The sequence below is a fragment of the Hippopotamus amphibius genome, chromosome 6, assembly GCF_030028045.1.
Source record: "Hippopotamus amphibius kiboko isolate mHipAmp2 chromosome 6, mHipAmp2.hap2, whole genome shotgun sequence".
NCBI classification, from domain to species: Eukaryota; Metazoa; Chordata; class Mammalia; order Artiodactyla; family Hippopotamidae; genus Hippopotamus; species Hippopotamus amphibius.
In genome coordinates, this window is record NC_080191.1 from 160465953 (window position 1) to 160485731 (window position 19779).

General features: G+C 40.0%; 1 protein-coding gene and 1 pseudogene across 2 annotated transcripts in view; one reads left to right on the forward strand and one right to left on the reverse strand.

Moving 5' to 3' along the window:
* The window catches only part of LOC130855704 (peroxisomal bifunctional enzyme), a 54297-nt gene extending 38496 nt beyond the window's left edge, over positions 1-15801 (reverse strand). Inside the window, exons 1-2 of one of the 2 annotated variants that reach the window (XM_057739631.1) lie at positions 15612-15801; positions 2868-2971 (exon numbers count right to left, since the gene is read on the reverse strand). In XM_057739631.1, the coding sequence (XP_057595614.1) occupies positions 2868-2971; positions 15612-15685 (178 nt within the window). In that variant the 5' untranslated portion in view covers positions 15686-15801. The remainder of the gene's footprint in view (positions 1-2867; positions 2972-15611) is intronic. The other variant, XM_057739632.1, reaches the window with a different exon arrangement.
* On the forward strand, positions 6168-6949 carry LOC130855705 (spindlin-1-like; annotated as a pseudogene).
* Positions 15802-19779: the final 3978 nt, after the last annotated feature.

The window sequence follows — 19779 nt, forward strand, 5'->3', positions numbered from 1 at the left end:
TCTAGGCTGACCAGGGCCTAGAGTATAATGTCAGACACATATGGTGACAGCAGCCAGCCTTGTCTTAGTCCTTTCTCACAAGGAAAGCTCCTAATTTACCATTTTGTTTGCTGTTTGCTGTTTGCTGTAGGTTTTTAAAAATAGATAGGTTTTGCCTGACAAAGACATTTTCTTTCTATATTTAGTTTACTAAGAATTTTAATCATTAATGTATGTTAAATGTTATCAATCATGTTTTTCTGCATCTCTTGAAATAATCACATGATTTCTCTCCTTTAGTCTTTTCATAGGATGAATTACATTGATATTCTCATGTTTAACGAATCTGGTGTTTCTGGGATGAAAGTGATGTATCATGCTTTTTATATATTGTTAGATTCAATGTGATAATATACTGTCTCAGAAGTTTACATCCAGATTTACAGATGAAATTGGCCTGTAACTTTGCTTTTTCATACTGTCCTTGACAGGTGTTGTTATCAAGGTGATGCTAGCCTCACAAAATGAGTTGGGAAGCATACTGGGTAGAATGGTGTCCACCCAGAACCCGTGAATGTGATCTTTTTTGCAAATAGATTCTTTGCAGATATAATCAGGTAAAGAAGAGGTCATACTGGATTGGGGGTGGGGGGGGTCTATATAAGATCAGGGAAATTTGCACACAGAGGAGAAAGCCACAGGAAGAGAGAGGCAGAGATACGCCAACAAGCCAAGGAATGCCAAGGATTGCCAGCAACCACAGAAGCCAGAACAGGCCAGCAGGGGGTCTTCCCTAGAGCCTTGGGAGAATGAATGGCCTGGCAGATATCTTGATTTTGAACTTTTAGCCTCTGGAACTCAGAGAGAATAAACTGCTGTTGTTTTCCGTCACCCAGTTTGTGCTCGCTTGTTATGGCAGCCCCAGGAAACTAATACAGAAAATGTTCCCTCTTGTTTTCATTCTCTGAAATGTTTGTGTCAAATTAGAATAATACTTTCCTTGACTTTTCAGTTAGAGGTTACCAATGAAGTCATCTGGGACTTGAATTTACTTTGTGAGATTTTTGATGACTGACTCAATTTCTTCCTTCTTCTTGAGTCAATTTTGTAAGCTCTATTTTTCTACTTGTTCATGTTATCTTTTTTAAAAGCTAGAGCATCTGCAGTGATATCCCTTTTGTCATTCTTTATATGTATTATTTGTACCTTCTGTTTTATTTTCTTGATAAGCCTCTCTGAAGCTTTATCAGTTTTATTAGTCTTTTCAAAGAAATTTTGACACCGTTGTGCTCTTGATTCACATTTGTTTTCTATGTTAGTAAATTCCCCTCTATCATTTCCTTCCTTCTACTTCATTTGGACCTATTTTACTGTTTGTTTCGTCAGATCCTTGATATAGATGCTTACCAAAATATGTTTCAGGCTTTTTTCTTTTCTGATGGATACCTTTAAGGCTATACATTTCCTGCTAAGCTTTGCTTTAACTGTATCCCTCAAGTTTTATATATTGTTTTTATTATCAGTCAGTTCAAAATATTTTCTAAATTGCCTTATGATTTCTGCTTTGACTCAAAGGTTATTAAGAAATAAGTTTATTTTCCAAACATATGAGCATCTCTAGTTATATTTTTGTTATTCATTTCTAGCTAGATTGCATTGTTTTCAGAGAACACATTCTAAATGAAATTTACTGAGATAAGCTTTCACGGTCCAGTACCTGATCAACTTTTGTAAATGTTGCAGATTGGAGAAGAATATGTATTTTCCAATTGTTGGGCACATTGTTCTATCTCAGTCCATTAAGTCAACTCTGATAATCCCCAATGCTTTTCTGGGAAAATTGTTTTTGCGGCCTCTGAACTCTAACTACATTGTCTCTTACTTCTTTTTTTTTTACAAACAAAGATATCAGTTCTGATTCTTCATAATTCTGATCCCTCACTCCACACCTCAAAGTCACCATCTTGGGCTCCCAACCTGAAGTTTTCAAACAGTTAAGTAAGCTATGTAATACCTGGCTAATGCTTGGCCCATTATTTCATCTCTCTTAGGTTTAGCCTTCTCATCTGTAAATGAAAATTGTAGGATTTACTGAGGATTAAAATATAAAGTATGTAAAAATATTACTATTTTCAATGTTAATAAATAAATAATCTACACAGTACTGGCACATAACAGGTAAGCTAAATGGTAATTATTATAATGATTAATGTCTTTATATTTATTATTGTTATGATTTCAACATCTATGTCTTCTCAGGTTACCACTGACACACATTACATTCTTCTGGCAAAAAAAAAAAAAAAAGGAAGAAGAAGGAAAAAAAAGAATAAAAAAGAAAAATTTCCTCTGGCAACAGTAAGAATACATGGGCCTTCATATCCATGTGACTTTTGTCAAAGGGTATAATATAGTCATTTGGGAAATGAAGAAAAGGTGCCACAAATACCATTGAATAAATCACCATTTCAGCTACTTTGGCCATATTTTGCCACAAAACCTCTTAAGATATAAATATTATGGTATGTATTTTATAAAGAGAGAAATTGAGGTTCAGGAGATTTAAGGGCCTTACCCAAGCTCACATAGGGGTGGAGACAGATGAAGACCCGCCATGCACCAGCAGGTGTATACCAGCAGGTATAATAGCTATCAAGCCTGGAACTAAATGTCCTCCAAAGGCCCAATCCAATATAAAAGAGAGTAAGGTCAGCCTCTTCTCTGGGTCTCTCCTGTGACTCTTGTCTCTTTCTCCACAATGTTTCTCATTCCTGCTCAACTCCCATATTCATTACCCACACTACAGTATTACCCACAGGGACAGATAATGCAGCGTTAACCTGAGTCTGTGGCAGGATTCCAGAGAGAAAGGGTTAGACACTGGTTACCTGCAGAGAAGATGCCATCTGCTCCACAGATCACAATGGCTTTCACTGTATGGTCTGTTAGAGCTTTCTGCAGACCCTCTTTTATTCCATGGAGGACAGTTGCACTAAAAGGGAAAAAAATTACATAAAGCATTAGTCAGAATTAAATTTCTAACATCTCAGAGTTTTTTTTTTTTTTCCTTTCCTAACAATGAAAAATTAAACATATATGCAATGTATAAAAATCCTAGAGGGCTTCCTAGGTGGCGCAGTGGTTAAGAATCCTGCCAATGCTGGGGACATCAGTTCGATCCCTGCTCTAGGAAGATCCCACATGCCATGGAGCAACTAAGCCCATGAGCCACAATTATTGAGCCTGCGCTTTAGAGCCCATGAGCCGCAACTACTGAGCCCATGTGCTGCAGCTACTGAAGACCACGCGCCTAGAGCCCATGTTCCACATCAGGAGAAGCCACGGCAATGAGGAGCCCATACACCACAACAAAGAGTAGCCCCCACTTGCCACAACTAGAGAAAGCCTGTGTGCAGCAATGAAGACCTGATACAGCCAATAAATAAATAAAGTAAATTTATTTTTTTAAAAATCCTAGATATTTATCATTAAACTTTCACTTATTTAACGAATAATATATATCTACTGTAAATTAAGCACTGAGCTGATTAAAGACATAAACATTAGGGAAAAAAGTGTTTTCCTGCATTTTGCTGTAACTTTGACCACTTAGAATCAGCACCATCAATTTAAAAATATTATATACATCTTTTATGTGCAGTGAAAGGAGTTTACAATATCCGAGGGAGAACAAAATGTACACAACAGAATATCACACTAAGATGAGTGCTATAAGAAAGGTACAAAGAAAGGGATGTGGAAGTTCTGAGAGGAAAGAAAGTGCTTTCAATTTGTCATATTGGCATAATGTAAGAAAACTGAAATTGTCTAAAAATAACAGTCTAAGACATGTGGCAGGGGCTGCAAGTTACCCCCAAGTATCCCTCCCTTCCAACCTTCTTCAAAGTATTACACATCTGGTTTTTAGCTGGATACATGGCTGCCCAAAATAAAGACTACATTTCCCAGCAGCAAGGTCAACCCAAGGCATTAAGTTCTGGCCAATGGGATGGAAACAGACTTGTTATATGCCATTTTGGGAATAGTCCTTAAAGGATTGCGTATGCTTTTCTCTTTCTTTTTCCTCCCTACTCCTGGCAGGAATGCAGATATGATGGCTAGATTGGGAGCAGCCATTATGGATCAAGAGGTGGAAGCTTTCACTGACGATGGCAGAGAAAAGTTAGACAGAATTAGGGTCCCTGATGATTGTGGAGCAGCCAGACCAGCCATTCCAGGACCCTGCTGTGACAGACATCCACTTTTTCTTGTTTAACCCACTACTGTTTTGAGTTCTCTGTCACTAGCAGTCAAGCCTAATCCTAACTACTTTAGGAGGTAAAGGCAGGGTCTGGGAAAGAAAGGGCATGTAGTAGACTTTGCCAAGTTTTAGTAGATGAGGGAGTCATCCACAGAGAAGACACAGCCAAGACTGAATGAGTCCGCCAGAGAAAAAGAGATGAGAGCTGAGGGTAGATCCTCTAGATCCAGGCTCATTTAAGAGGAGGGAAAGGCTCAGCAGAGGGATTCAGTACCAAGGGAGCCCAAAGTCACAGAGACCAAGAGAGGGGAATCTGCCAAGAAGCAGAGGATCAATAAGTGCCAGGGGATGGCAAAGGGGAAGAACTAGGAGGAGTGATGAGGAACTGCTTAAAGGAAAAATGATAGAACCAGAGTCTAATCAGTTTTGCCTTAGAATTCTAAGTATTTGGGGAACATTTCATACAGCATGAAAAAAAATCTTAAAACAAACAACAACAAACGTCCATAAAGCCAGATTGTTCAGACCAGCAACTGTGAGTTAAAGCCTCAGGGAACTGGGACTTCTCTGGTGGCACAGTGGATAAAACTCCATGCTTCCAATGCAGGGACCCGGGTTTGATCCCTGAAGTCCGCATGCCACAACTAAGGCCCTGTGCAATCAAATAAATGAATAAATATTTGGGGAAAAAATTCAGGGAATAATGGAGATACTTGCCCTTGTTTATGGTAATTCCCTTTTATCTTGTTACTTTTCACCATTTAACCCAGAGGAAATCAAACAAAACCTCTTGCCTTCACCCAGTTAATCAGAACCCAAATCTGATAATGGAAAACTGATTCTGAACCATCCATAATACTGAGAAGTCCAAAAGACACATATTTCCTTCTGGATAAACAATAGGTGCAAAATTGGCCAAAATGAGCTCAATCTGTGCCCCTGAGACAAGGCTGGCTTTTCCCATTTCAACCAATCCCTACTCTTTTATTTATTATGTTCTTGCTAATTTTGCAAAAATCAAACACAGAGAAAAAAAGAAAAATGAAAATGGCGGTAACAGATACAGCTTTACTAGATTCTAGCTAAGTGAAAGGGACCACAGCTTCATAGCAATGTCAAAGTCACAGGGGTTGAGAAATTATTTTCTCCCCTTAACATTGTCGGGTATGGAGAAATGAAGTCTAAAGGTAACATTCATGCGTGATGACCAAAGATCTTTTGCTTCTGTCACTATAGGAAGTCTTTTTTGTGACAATGTTTTAAAGCCAAGGGTCATCAAATCAAGTTGTGGCTTATGACCAGCATTTTTCAAAGAAGTAGAAAATAGAATATATCTAACAAAACAAGTTTTGTTTCACAAAACTTTGTTTTCAGTTATGTATTTGTATGTGTGTGTCTCAGTTTTGCTATGCAAAACAGGGATTTACTGTGTGGATTATAATAAAAATGGTGTGAACGCTATTGTTCTGGGAGACAGGACTAGTAATCAGGCATGTCCTACACATGTAAGAGGGTTGGCATTTATCTGAATGGAAGGAAACCTGGCTAGCTAAAGGAGCAAGGAAAGATTTGAACCACTTGTTTGGACCCAAAAATATTCAGATAAGAATCTCTCACTTAGCTAGGAAGAAGTAATTTCAGACATAAAATTAGAAATAGGAAGGGTGGGGGGTGGGGAGTGGGGCCGGGGCTGGAGCGCGGAGTCCGACTGCAGGGCCTGCGGGCTGCAGGTGGCAGCCTAGGTGGCCGGCAGAGTACTTAGGATTTCACGTATTTTGGCTGAACTTTAACAACAACAACAAAAAAGAACGGTGCTTGGGATGATGGATTAATGAGAACAATGCAATTCTGTGAAAAGTTTCAAATTGGAGCATATTGAATTTTCACCGTAGTCCAGCAGCTCTGCTGCTCACTGAAATACAGATGAATGAAGACCCCATTCGGGAAGACACCTGGCCAGAGGTCCAGAGCTGATGCCGGCCGTGCTGGTGTATCTGCAAGCATGATGAGGAAAGGGACATCCCGCAAAAAAACATCAGAGCAGTGTGGGGCCCAGCAAACCTGTTTCCCAGCCCCAGCAGAACATCATTGGCTGCAGGATTCAGCATGGGTAGAAAGGGCGGAATGGCCCCATCACTCAGTGGAAAGGAATCGTTCCGGACCAGGTGCCTGTAAATCCTTCTTTGTATTTATAAAATACTATGGATTTGACTGTGTTTATGGACTAGAACTTAATAAAGATGAAAGAGTTTCTGCGCTTGAAGTCCTCCCTGATAGAGTTGCAACATCTTGAATCAGTGATGCACACCTAGCCAATACAATGATTGGCAAAGCAGTGGAGCACATGTTTGAGACCGAGGAAGGCTCTAAAGAGGAGTGGAGGGGAATGGTCTTCCAATGTTCCCCTATAATGAACATATGGTTTTATATCACCTGTGAAAAAGATCCTGTCTTGTACATGTACCAGCTCTCAGATGATTATAAAGAAGGTGACTTTCGCATTATGCTGGATTCTAATGATTCACCTCCAGCAGAAAGGGAATCGGGAGAAGTTGTGGACAGCCTGGTAGGCAAACAAGTGGAATATGCCAAAGATGGTTCTAAAAGGACTGGCATGGTCATTCATCAAGTAGAAGACAATCCGTCTATTTCATCAAGTTTGATGATGATTTCCATATTTATGTCTACAATTTGGTGAAAACATCCTAGATATTACAAACTTTGCCAGATTTGTGGAACTATTAAATGTGTAATTTGTAGACATAAAGACTTGATTGCTGTACAGTTTAACGAAAGCTTAAATGTCCCTGTGAACCCACGATCTCTGCCAGCAGAACTGGTTTTGTTCTGAACAGTACAGATTTATGTGAACACAAGCATTTTATGTAAGGAACTCCTTCCTCTTAAAAGAAGTCTATTGGTTTGGAAGGAAGTTACAGGCAAGTCTGGTAAAATTTAAGCTAGTATCATAGTCATTTAAAACTGTAATCAATCTTATCCACTTTCACCTTCACACTTACTCTCTTATTCTATTGCCACAATGCAAGCATAGTTTGGTATTTTTGTTATTGTTTTTTTTTTTGAGATATATATGTATCTATATCTACCTATCTATATCTATATCTACCTATCTATATCTGTGTGTATACATATAATATATATATATACATACACATAGGTCTGTAAACACACACACACACATTCATTGGCAGTCCTTTCTTTGTGGATTGGGGTGGAGAGTTAAATAATTTTCTCCAGTTTAACAGGAGTGCTTGACCCAGGTCATTTATATTTAGTATATTACTGCTGTTAATTTAAAATTAAATTTGGGCACAGGAAGCACATAGGGACATTCAGCTTGTTTTGAAAGTCAAGTTCAGAGCACCATTTCATTCTGGAGGCTTTAAACTGTAAATTCAAACATAAATCACTTGTGAACATTTAATGACCCACATTAGAATTTTACAAACAGTTAGAAATCTGGGTAAAAGGCTGCCTTTAATTCTAAGCTTTGTACATTTTTTGTTTACATTTTTTATCATGAATACTTCTCTTTTAAGCAAAGCCCAGGTACTTGGTCCACATAGTGTAATGCAGGTGTATTTTGGATGGCACATTTGGTCCATTATTTGTACAAATTAGTAATCTGAATTTTAGTACATGGATTTAAAAGGCAACTGTATAGTAGTGGTTTATGTGTATTTGGTAAGTTCCTGGAAGAACACAGTACTTTTATATTAGAAATATAAGTTTAAGAATGGCGTTGTTGCCTTTTAACAAGTTCTCTGGGATACTTTTATTTTTATTACTATTATTACTGATATATGATTATGGTCAGAAGGCTTTTCCCCCTCAGCTTTTCCCCTCAAAGAATGTCTAGACAAATAACAGCTTAAGTTCCTGACACCTTTTGCAGTGCTGGATGCTCTCGCTCATGGTGTGCTATTGACGTGGATTCATTCCATTTGGTGGGTCCTGACACATCAGGGTCAGTCACCTGCACTGGCTTGTGGGTGTGACTGATAGCAGCCCTTAGCCATTGAATCCTGTCCTGCAGGGTTGTTTTAACTAAAATAGAACTGCAGAAGTGGTTTGTTTAGCAGCAAAACTTCACTTTGCTTTGGATGATCCTTGGCAGTTTGAAAGCTAGGAGGAGAAAGACAGTTTGTGAAACTAGTCTTGTGGAGATTGAAAACCTAAGATTTGGGCAGAAAGCTTAAATGCATATGCTGGCAATCAAACAACAGGTCTGTCTGTGTGGCCTCTGTCATGGCTGTTCTTTTTTTTTTTTTTTTTAAACTTTTATTGAGATAGAGTTAACAGACAATAACAGCATATATTTAGAGTGCACAATTTGGTATTCCAATCTCCCAGTTCATTCATCCCCAACCCTCTCCCCTTTCCCTACTTGGTGTCCATATGTTTATTCTCTACATCTGTGTCTCTATTTCTGCCTTGTATTTCCTCTTTCATAGTTGTTAGCATTTGCCTTATGTATTGAGGTGCTCCTGTATTGGGTGCATATATATCTATGATTGTTATCTCCTCTTCTTGGATTGATCCCTTGATCTTTATGTAGTGTCCTTTCTTGTCTCGTAACATTTTTTATTTTAAAGTCTATTTTATCTGATATGAGTATTGCTACTCCAGCTTTCTTTTGATTTCCATTTGCATGGAATATCTTTTTCCATCCCCTCACTTTCAGTCTGTATGTGTCCCTAGGTCTGAAGTGGGTCTCTTGGAGACAGCATATATATGGGTCTTGTTTTTCTATCCATTCAGTCAGTCTGTGTCTTTTGGTTGGTGCATTTAGTCCATTTACATTCAAGGTAATTATTGATATGGATGTTCCTATTATTTTCTTAATTGTTTTGTTTTTGTTTTTGTCTTTTCTTGTCTTATGTTTCCCGCTTAGAGAAGTTCCTTTAGCATTTGTTGTAGGGCTGGTTTGGTGGTGCTGAATCCTCTTAGCTGTTGCTTGTCTGTAAAGTTTTTGATTTCTCCATCAAATCTGAATGAGATCCTTGCTGGGTAGAGTATTCTTGGTTGTAGGTTCTTCCCTTTCATCACTTTAAATATATCGTGCCACTCCCTTCTGGCTTGCAGAGTTTCTGCTGAGAAATCAGCTGTTAACCTTATGGGAGTTCCCCTGTATATTTGTCGTTTTTCCCTTGTTGCTTTTAATAACTTTTCCCTGTCTTTAATTTTTGTCAATTTGACTACTAGGTGTCTTGGAGTGTTTCTCCTTGGGTTTATCCTGCCTGGGACTCTCTGTGCTTCCTGCACTTGGGTAGCTATTTCCTTTCCCATGTTAGGGAAGTTTTCAACTATAATCTCTTCCAATATTTTCTTGGGTCATTTCTCTCTCTCTTCTCCTTCTGGCACCCCTGTAATGCAAATGTTGGTGCACTTAACATTGTCCCAGAGGTCTCTTAGGCTGTCTTCAGTTCTTTTCATTCTTTTTTCTTTATTCATTTCCACATCAGTGATTTTCACCATTCTGTCTTCCAGGTCACTTATTCACCCTTCTGCTTCAGTTAATCTGCTATTGGTTCTTTCTAGTGTATTTTTCATTTCAGTTATTGTGTTGCTTATCTCTGTTTGTTTGTTCTTTAATTCTTCTAGGTGTTTGGTAAACTTTTCAATCTTTGCATCCAGTCTTTTTTCAAAGTCCTGGATCATATTCACCATCATTATTCTGAATTCTTTTTCTGGAAGGGTGCCTATCTCCTCTTCATTTAGTTGTTTTTCTGGGGTTTTATCCTGTCCCTTCATCTGGTACAAAGTCCTCTGCTTTTTCATTTTCTCTATCTTTCTGTGGCTGTGGTTTTCAGTTCCACAAGACAAAATACTGCTGATACTGCTGTCTGCCCTCTTGGAAGCTATCTAGGAGGCTCATGGGTGCTTACTGATGGGAGGGACTGATGGTGGGTAGGGCTGGGTGGGAGGAACTCAGTAAAACTTTAATCTGCTTGTCTGCCAATGGGTGGGGCTGTGTTCCCACCTTGTTGGTTGTTTGGCCTGAGGCTACCCAGCACTGGAGCTTACAGTCTCTTTGGTGGGGCTAATGGCAGACTTTGGGAGGGTTCACACCAATGAGCACTTCCCAGAACCCCTGCCGCCAGTGCCCCTGTCTCCTCTGCAGGGAACCCTCCAACACCAGCAGGTAGGTCTGGTTCAGTCTCCTATGGGGTCACTGCTCCTTCCCCCTTGGTCCTGGTGAGCACACTTTCTTGTGTGCCCTCCAAGAGTGGAGTCTCTGTTTCCCCCAGTCCTGTGGAGGTCCTGCAATCAAATCCTGCTGGCTTTCAAAGTCTGATTCTCTGGGGATTCCTCCTCCCGTTGCTGGACTCCCAGGTTGGGAAGCCTGACGTGGGGCTCAGAACCCTCACTTTAGTGGGTGGACTTCTCCAGTATAATTGTTCTCCAGTTTGTGAGTCACCCACCCAGTATTTATGGGATTTGATTTTAACACGATTGTGCCCCTCCTACCATCTCATTGCAGCTTCTCCCTTGTCTCTGGATGTGGGGTGTCTTTTTTGGTGAGTTCCAGTGTCCCTCCGTCAATGATTGTTCAGCAGTCAGTTGTAACTCCAGTGCTCCTGCAAGAGGGAGTGAGCGCACGTCCTCCTACTCCACCATCTTGATCCTATCTCTGTCACAGCTGTTCTTGATGTTAGAGATTCTATAGTGTCAAGGACGTGCTATGCGAAGTTTGTGTGATTCCCATTTTTGCCTTCAGGAAGGTTGTGTCTTGTGGTGCTGGTGGATGGTAACCTTGTGCACCAGGTATATACAGCACCCCAATTCTCTCCAGCATACCCAGTGCCTCACCGAGGGCAGCCAGGGGTGAGATTCTCCATGCAGTGTCTTAGATGTTCCTTGCATGCTCGAAACAAGTGTCATGCTACAGATCTGTCACCTGTTCTCCTGGTGGCTCTTGTAAGAGATCCTGAATGTGAATCTTAAGGCTGAGCCCAGTTCCCCAAGCCCAAGTGGACACGTGTGGCCCAGAGTGTGTTGTCCAGCATGCAGTCCATGAACAGGACACAGAGACTTTAGACTGAAAAATAAAGCCCTTTGGAGGTATCCTGAGGGTTGGGTCAGTTAAAACATTTCTGGCATTACTTAATGACTTGCATTGTGATTTTTCTGCAAGTACCTTTAGCAACTTTTAATACCACATGATCTGCCACTCTCTAGATGAATGTGATGTGATTTATCATCATCGTTGTTTTAATCATTGTTCCATTTATTGCGTTTAGGGTTGAAGGAAGGGGAAGGAGTTTTTTTGTTGTTGCTTTTCCTTTTTTTCCCATTCTTTTGTCTTTTGGTGGCTTAAACCACACTTCCTGACGCCGTGACTAACTCTGCTCCCCAGCCTAGAATTTCAGGCTTCATTTAGGCTCATGTTTCAGATCTGTGTGCATTGCTTGCATTTTCCTGGTATTGGAATGTTGGTTCCTTGTTCTAGGAATACAACATTAATTTCCAAAATTATCATGGGACTTGTGACAACACAAGACATGAATCTCTGTATAAAATGTATTGGCCTTTCTCATTGACCTGCTATAGTATTACTATGTCATTTGTGTGTGTTGTGTGTGTGTGTGATGTCTGGCTGCCACGTAAAGCTTCAAAGGAAAACCTTAAAAGCAGACCATGCTGACTGGAGGACACGGGGTTGGGGGGGGTGGGGGGCAAAGGGGAAGCAGGGACAAAGTGAGAGAGTAGCATAGACATATATACACTACCAACTGTAAAATAGATAGCCAGTGGGAAGTTGCTGTATAACAAAGGGAGATCGACTCGATGATGGGTGATACCTTAGAGGGCCAGGATGGGGAGGGTGGGAGGGAGTCACGGGAGGGAGAGGATATGGGGATATATGTATGAATGCAGCTGATTCACTTTGGTGTACCTCAAAAACTGGTACAAGAGTGTAAAGCATTTATATTCCAATAAAGAGCTTAAAAAAAAAAAAAAGCAGACCATCCTTTTTGGCATGCTGTATTCTAAGCAGAATGTTCAATGTAACTAACTAAAATTGCATGTTAAATATATTCAGGTTTTTGTTTTCTACCTTTGTTTTTATTTGTTTTCAGTTTCTGTATATTTGCTTAACTGTACTGTTTTAGTGGTTGTAGGATAAAAATGCACCAGTAAAGCAAATGTTAGTGCCAACAGAAGGTGATTTTCCAGTTGTGTATGTCATGCAGCATCTGAAGGGACTGTGCATTCTTAAAACAATCACAGCTACTTCTAAACCAGATTTCCTTTCTATTATTTTTACGTGCCAAACCCCAAAGTGCATTTGGCTTGAATCTCTGAACACGTGGACCCATTAGAAGACTTTTGATCATCACAACTTGTAGTGCCTGAAAACATTCTTAAGCTGATTGTCTTAAAAAAAAAAAAAGAAAGAAAGAAACTTATTCAAAGACAAAACAGGAACAATTACTATAACAGAAAATAATTATGGTCGAAATGCTTGTGGTTCCTTGGAAATGCTGTGCTTTTTGTATTTTCCATCATTAGTGCAGTTCAAACGAATGTGTACATACATTTCAGAGGTCTTTGTGTTCACATTTTAAAATTAGGTAAATGACCTCATCTTTCAAGCTTGAATTCATTTTTAATTTTAATTTTATTTTATACAATGTGTAGAACCCTGTTGCCTGCATTTAGAAGTATAAACAATATAAATCTGTTAATTTTGTAAGTAATTTTTATAATTATGAGGTAACTCTATCCTATCCTTAAAACATTTAAAATAAACCCTTTATGTGCCAAAAAAAAAAAAAAAATAGGAAGGGGGAAGGAAGGAAGGGAAGAAGAAAAGCGTAAAGCAAAAAAAAAAAAAAAATTGGGAACCTGTTCAACTTGATGAATGTGCTGGGACACACACCTCTACGGAAATATAAGTTCAGAAGAAGGTAGATGGGAAAGGGCAAGAAAGTGTTTACTCCCAAGTGGAGAAAATCCTTATGTAGCTGCAATGGCTCCTGAGCAGCAGGGACTGTTGGTAGGGGCTTGTAATGGGCCTTCTGACTAATAGGAATAATGATAGCTAACATCTGCTAAGTGCCAGTTTCTAATCTTCAACACATTTAAACCTCACAACTTAATGAGGTAGGTACCAACATTTCTCCTGCAAGGAGGGTAGGGGACAGGTTAAATAACAGAAACATTTTCAGTAGTTATGGAAAAATATTCCTAGTTATAGGTACTAGACTGTGGAACTTTTCCCCCAAGTTCTAGATGGGCACAGTTTCCCTTTATGAGCAGAGGTTAAGGTAGAGTCCAAATATTTATTAATTCTAACTGGAATACAGACAAGTTCAAAACTGATATGTAATCATATTACTCATGTTTTTCTTCATCAAAATCCAAATAACAAATATTTTGCTTTTTTCCCAGAGTGGCAAGTAAGTGGATATATCATCCTTGTATGATTTTATTTCTGAATTTTTTATATTTTTAAATGCAAAAATTTATATTAAAATAAAAATTATAATAATAGTGCTAATGATAAAGTCAAATCTGATGATAATAGGAAAAGATTCAGTTAAAACTAGCATGTCTTGTTATATATCAATTATATCTCAATAAGAATAAAAAGGTGGAAACATAAAAATGATCACTCACAAGATATTTTTGAAACAGAAAATGAGAAGCATTCTGTCAAAATTTGTAGTTAATTTTGACAGAGAATGCTTAATTAAATTAATCAATACCTTTAATGAAAATATAGCTGATATATGGTAGACAGAAAAGAGATAAGTATTTAGAATGCTGAAAATTTTAGAATTCATCATTGAATTTATTAGTGCATAAGTGTGTGTATATGAGTGTGTGCACGTGTGAGTGAGTTAGAAATGGAGGGCAGAAAAGGGGATTTTGAAGTAGGGAAACATGGAGAAAGACGTCTATTTCTTGGACCACATTCTCTACATGTTAGTCGTTCTCATCCAGGCAATAAATATTGGGGGAAATTAGAAAATGGACTCTTTCATAAAACCTGTGTAGCAAAAAACAGTCATCATCTATTGCTACTCAGGATCCATTTCTTCTCTGAGGGAAGAATCATTATTTTTCTGGGAAGCACTTGACCCATCCCTGAGTTCAAGCTTGTGTTTGATTGAGAGACAACATGGTGTTACTGGCCTTATCCCTCAAAGCAGAAATGAACACCTGACTCAGGTTAGGCCAGTCAGAGACCTTCTCTGGATTTTTTACTTTGGACCATAGGCACTGTTAAGCCAGTACTTTCTAGATGTTTGAGAAGTATAACCCTGGCGTGGTTCATTACCATGTTCTCAAACTCTGTAATGTCAGTTTTCACCAAAAGAAGATGCTGGACCTGTCATCCTGGGGATTAGTCCTGCACTTGCTTGAATTTCGTTATATAAACTATCCTGATACCTTTCAAATAAATTTCTTGCTGCATTTAAAAAACAAACAAACAAACAAACTAGCATATCTTCTCATTTCAGTCTCTTTTTGCTCCAGCAACATGTGATAAGGATTTTGACCAAAAGTCTTTCTGTTTATGCTTTATATGTGCTCTGTAAATGATCATTTCTGCTAATCCTACTCCCTGTGGATGGGGGGCTCTTTCCTATACTGATGTATCAATATACTTTCTTCAGAGATAAAACAACCAAACCCATATAACGTCATTAACTTTCAAAACAGCAGCATTAATCTCACTTTTTAAGGTAATGCTTTTACAACTTTAACAAGGAAGGTACTCCACAGTAGTTTTTCCAAAAATGCTATTTAATAGGCTTAATATGACATGGATCTTCCACGGAAGCACTAAAACTTTCAGGTTTAGAACAAACCAAGAAAGACACCTTTGCATATTCTGGGCCAAGACACAATTCTCTTTTACTCACTGTGTTGGCATTAATGGGGATCTTTACTTTTAACAGTGTGAAGCCACTTTATTGTTGGCTTTCAGTCACACATTATAAACGTGGCCTGGACTCAAGATTGGGAAATGAGGGATCAAGGTCCAGGCAGCATTGCACTAAGACCTTTGGAACAGAAAGTACGCCTGACAAGTCAAAGCAAGCAGAAGAGTTCAGCACGAAGCTGGCATGGTTGCGGCCCAGCTCTCCCACTTCGTGGCCATCTGTCTGTCTCTCAGCCTCGGTTTCCTTACCAGTGAAAGGGGGGATGAGAGTCCTCTGCAAACAGGAACCTAGCTGACCAAAGTAAAAGGCCCTGGCATATGCCCTGGTTCAATCCATGTCAGTGTCTTTCTCCGTTTAAACCAGCAGGGGAGAGTCAAAGCCTCCACTGCAGGCAGGCAGCTGAGACCCTGCTCCCTGTCCCCGGGGCTGAAGGCAGCCTAGCCTGTTACCTGATCGCGTTGACGGGCGGGTTTCGTAGGCGAATCAGCGCCAGAGAGTTCTGCAGCCGCATAAACTCAGCCATGTTTCCTCAGTCGCCTCCTCCTCTGGCCACAGGGCAGTATCACTTTCACTCGGCACTGGGCAGGCCCACCGAGGAGGGGCGCCCGCTGGGCCAATGTGAGCCTGGCACCGCCTCCCGCCCCGGGCCGCTTCCAGGCACCGATGCCCATTCTCCAGCCCAGCCCTCCTCCTTCCCTGGACCACAGCCCTGCGTTCTGCAGACCCTTGTCGTCTCTTCCTCTTTGCTGGCTCCTGTCCTGGGCCCATCACAAAGTAGATCAGGGAGGACGATGGAAAATGAGTGGACTTGCCAGTAAGTCCAGATTTGCAAACCCCTGGCTTCTCTGGACAAGTTCTAGGCTCACTAAGTTGGTGGAGCTGTCCTCATCACCGTTTTCATCTTCATCTTCCTTCTTATCAGGGACAGGTATCTGAGATCCTGACCATTATGTGATATGACACACACCTGGAACACATAAAATACACAAAGCATGCATTTCCTCTAAATGGGAATGGTACTCCCACCAGTAAAATATTTACAGAACCATCATACAGCAACCTAGTGAAACCTACAACTTTCTGGTCTGCCCAATCCTTCCATCTTTTTCTTCTTCTTCCTTTCCTAAGGACTGTGATTTCTAATACTTCAGCTAGGAACTGAGCACACTTATTATGTGCTAGGCCGGAGGCAGGAGACTAAACAAACAAGGCCCGGTTCAGGTTGGGACAAAGTTTTTAAAGATGCATTGAGACTCAGGTGGTCCCTGCAGTCCATCAAATGGAAGAAGGCAGTCTTGAAGTTTCAGAGGAAAAAAACAATGGAGTGATTTTATTCACTGATGTTTCACCAATTTTGCAATGATTAAGGATTATTTTCATAGATATTCTGTTACCTACTGAAAGTAAAACCAGGTTCCTACTCCTAGGAAAGTACCCATGCCTTGAGCCCTGGAAACAAGGAGCAGGCAGAACCCATCTAATCCATCAGGGACAAGCTAGCAAGGACAACCCCTCACTTTTGATAGCCAGCCAATCACAAACAGCCCAGGGCACACGCCTCTGAAGGTCAACATTAAACATCAACCAGCTTCTCACAATTGGCATCAATCTCTACCGCCTCTAAAATTCGCCAATCCCTGAATGCCACCTTGCCCAAAAACTCAATGTAAGATCAACAGTCTGCTCTGCTTGGAGAGACTGTGTGTGACCAGCACAGCTTTCCCTTACTGTAGGAAGCAACAGATTCAGTATTGTCTTATTCCAGATGTTGGCCTCTAGGGGAACAATTCTACCGTCCATCCTAACAACTCTAAAAGTCTCCACAAAAGCCACGTAGGCAAGGCTTAACAGTTCTGAAATTGTTCCTGAAGCAAGTGGAAATCAGCATGTCATGGAGCCTTTCTGAGGCATTTTCTCATCGATATCTTGGAGTCAGACATAGGTCATTTCTCATCTATCTCCCTAGTTTCAGTTGAACACAGAACTTTCTACCTTGCACCTCTCTCCTCTTAGGTATGGCTGCAAACTTCTGTATAAATCTATAAAACTGCTTCACAGTAGTTTATTATTTATTTTATTTTTTTAGTGAAACAAGTAAAAGTTTAATTAGGAGGGAAAAAGTACATGTGAGTACACACACTAGGCTTAGAGAGTCGTGCCTTTACAGTAGCTTAAATCACCTATACAGGACATTTCTTCCGGGTTTCCTCTGGCCAATCATCTTGCTTTGCCTGGCTCTGAGTCCATATTTAGTATAACTCAGGGTTCTCCCCTATGTGCACGTGCATCTCTTAGCCAAGATGGATTCTAGCGCAGAGGCCTATGGGAAGGTTGACACCACCTATTATGGGGTGGCATTCCCTCCCTTTTTGGCCCCCAAGGAGTCTTTCTATACAAACGCAGTCAGGAAGATCTCCTTGGCCTCAAGAATGAGAAATATCTAGTCTCTTTATCTTTTATCCGGGTAGGACTCAGCTCCTCACTGCCCTGCTTGGCAGTAGTTTAGAATCGGCTCCTCAACAGGGCAGGGACTAGGGTGAATAAGAAAGGCCCCTAGTGGGCAAAACTGAAGAGGGGACTCACTCTCAGGTTCATGCAATTGCCGCTATCCTGCCCTGCTCCTCAACAACAGAGCAATCCCCACAGTTTCCATGATCTGTCGTCCAGCCCCTTCTGTTTGGTGTCATACTGTGGGACTAGGACCACAGGGAGCTGATATCATGCTGATCTTTCTTTTGCTATCTATGTAAATAATAAACTGTCTGAATCTGTTTGGACTCCTTACAGGCCCAATCTATGGCAGTACAGCAAGCCAATTTAGCAGTTGCCACCACAATGCTGCTTACAGACTGCTTGACCGTTCGACAGTCTTTTGATCATTGTGATGAACTTTACATTCTTAAATTGTCTAATTTGTCTCAACAAGTGCTACTTAACAGGATGCCATTCCTCTTGACTAATGCACTTCCACCTCATTTGCATGTTACTGCTTTTACTTGTTAAATATGTCATTTTCATTGTTGTCATGGTGTTGTAATTCACAAATAGATCAGTGGATCAGAAATATATTCAATGGCCATCATCAAAAGGTCTACAAATAACAAATACTGGAGAGGGTGTGGAGAAAAGGGAACCCTCCTACACTGTTGGTGGGAATGTAAGTTGGTGCAGCCACTGTGGAGAATAGTATGGAGGTTCCTAAAAAAACTATAAACAGAGTTGCCATATGATCCAGCAGTCCCACTCCTGGGTGTATATCCTGACAGAACTATAATTTGAAAAGACAGATACACCCCTATGTTCATAGCAGCACTATTTACAATAGCCAAGGCATGGAAACAACCTAAATGTCCATTGACAGATAAATGGATAAAGAAGATGTGGTGTATATATACAGTGGAATATTACTCAGCCATAAAAAATAATGAAATAATGCCATTTGCAGCTACATGGATGGACATAGAGATTATCATACTAAATGAAGTAAACCAGAAAGATAAAGACAAATACCATATGCTATCACTTATATGTGGAATCTAAAACATGACACAGATGAACTTACCTATGAAACAGAAACAGACTCAGAGACAGAGAACAGACTTGTGGTTGCCAAGGGGGGAGAGTGGAGGGTTGGATTGGGAATTTGGGACTAGCGAATGCAAACTATTACATATAGAATGGATAAACAACAAGCTCCTACTATATAGCATGGGGAACTACATTCACTACCCTGTAATAAACCATAATAGAAATAATTTTTAAAAAGAAGAATATTCAATATCTTGTAGTAACCTGTAATAGAAAGAATCTGAAGAAAATATGTATAGATATAAATATAATGAATCACTTTGCTGTACAACTGAAACTAACACAATATTGCAAATCAACTATACTTCAATTAAAGTAGTAGTTCATTAGAACTTAAAAGAAAAATAGAGTGGGGGGGACTCAAGGAAGGGTGGGGGGGAGTCGAGGGAGGGAGGGAATACGGGGATATGTGTATAAAAACAGATGATTGAACTTGGTGTACCCCCCCCAAAATAATAAATAAATGAATAAAATTTTAAAAAATAATAAAATAAAAAAATTTAAAAAAAGAAAAATATAAGAATAGAAATATAAAACTTTTGTGTTCTAGAACATGTAAAGAGAAACTTCTGTGTTCTAGAACATATATACATATACACTCATGGTAAAAACAGAGGTAGCTATCTAAACTTGGCTTTCCCTGCATTGGTGATCTTTTAGCTCTGGAATCCAGGTGTGATGTTGTGACATTTCATTTGATAGTGACACGAAGCCACCAGGACAGACTGCTTTGGTAAACCAGTCAGGTTTTTCTGGAACAATTGCAAAATATTGCTTTCCAGCTGGAGTGATAATATCTCTCACATGTTCTCTTCAATGTCCTTTCCCCTCTCACTGTGGGACACAAGGACACAAGGCTCCAGGGGAGGATAAAGCCACAGGAGCCTCACTTCTCAAATGACTTTGTAAAGGAGAGCTGCCCCACCGACAGGAACCAACATGGACTGTTATTGGCTGAAGGGGTCTGCTTGTTGAGGAATTTTAACCTATAGTAACTAATACAGTAAAGAAATGGGCAGTGAGTACACA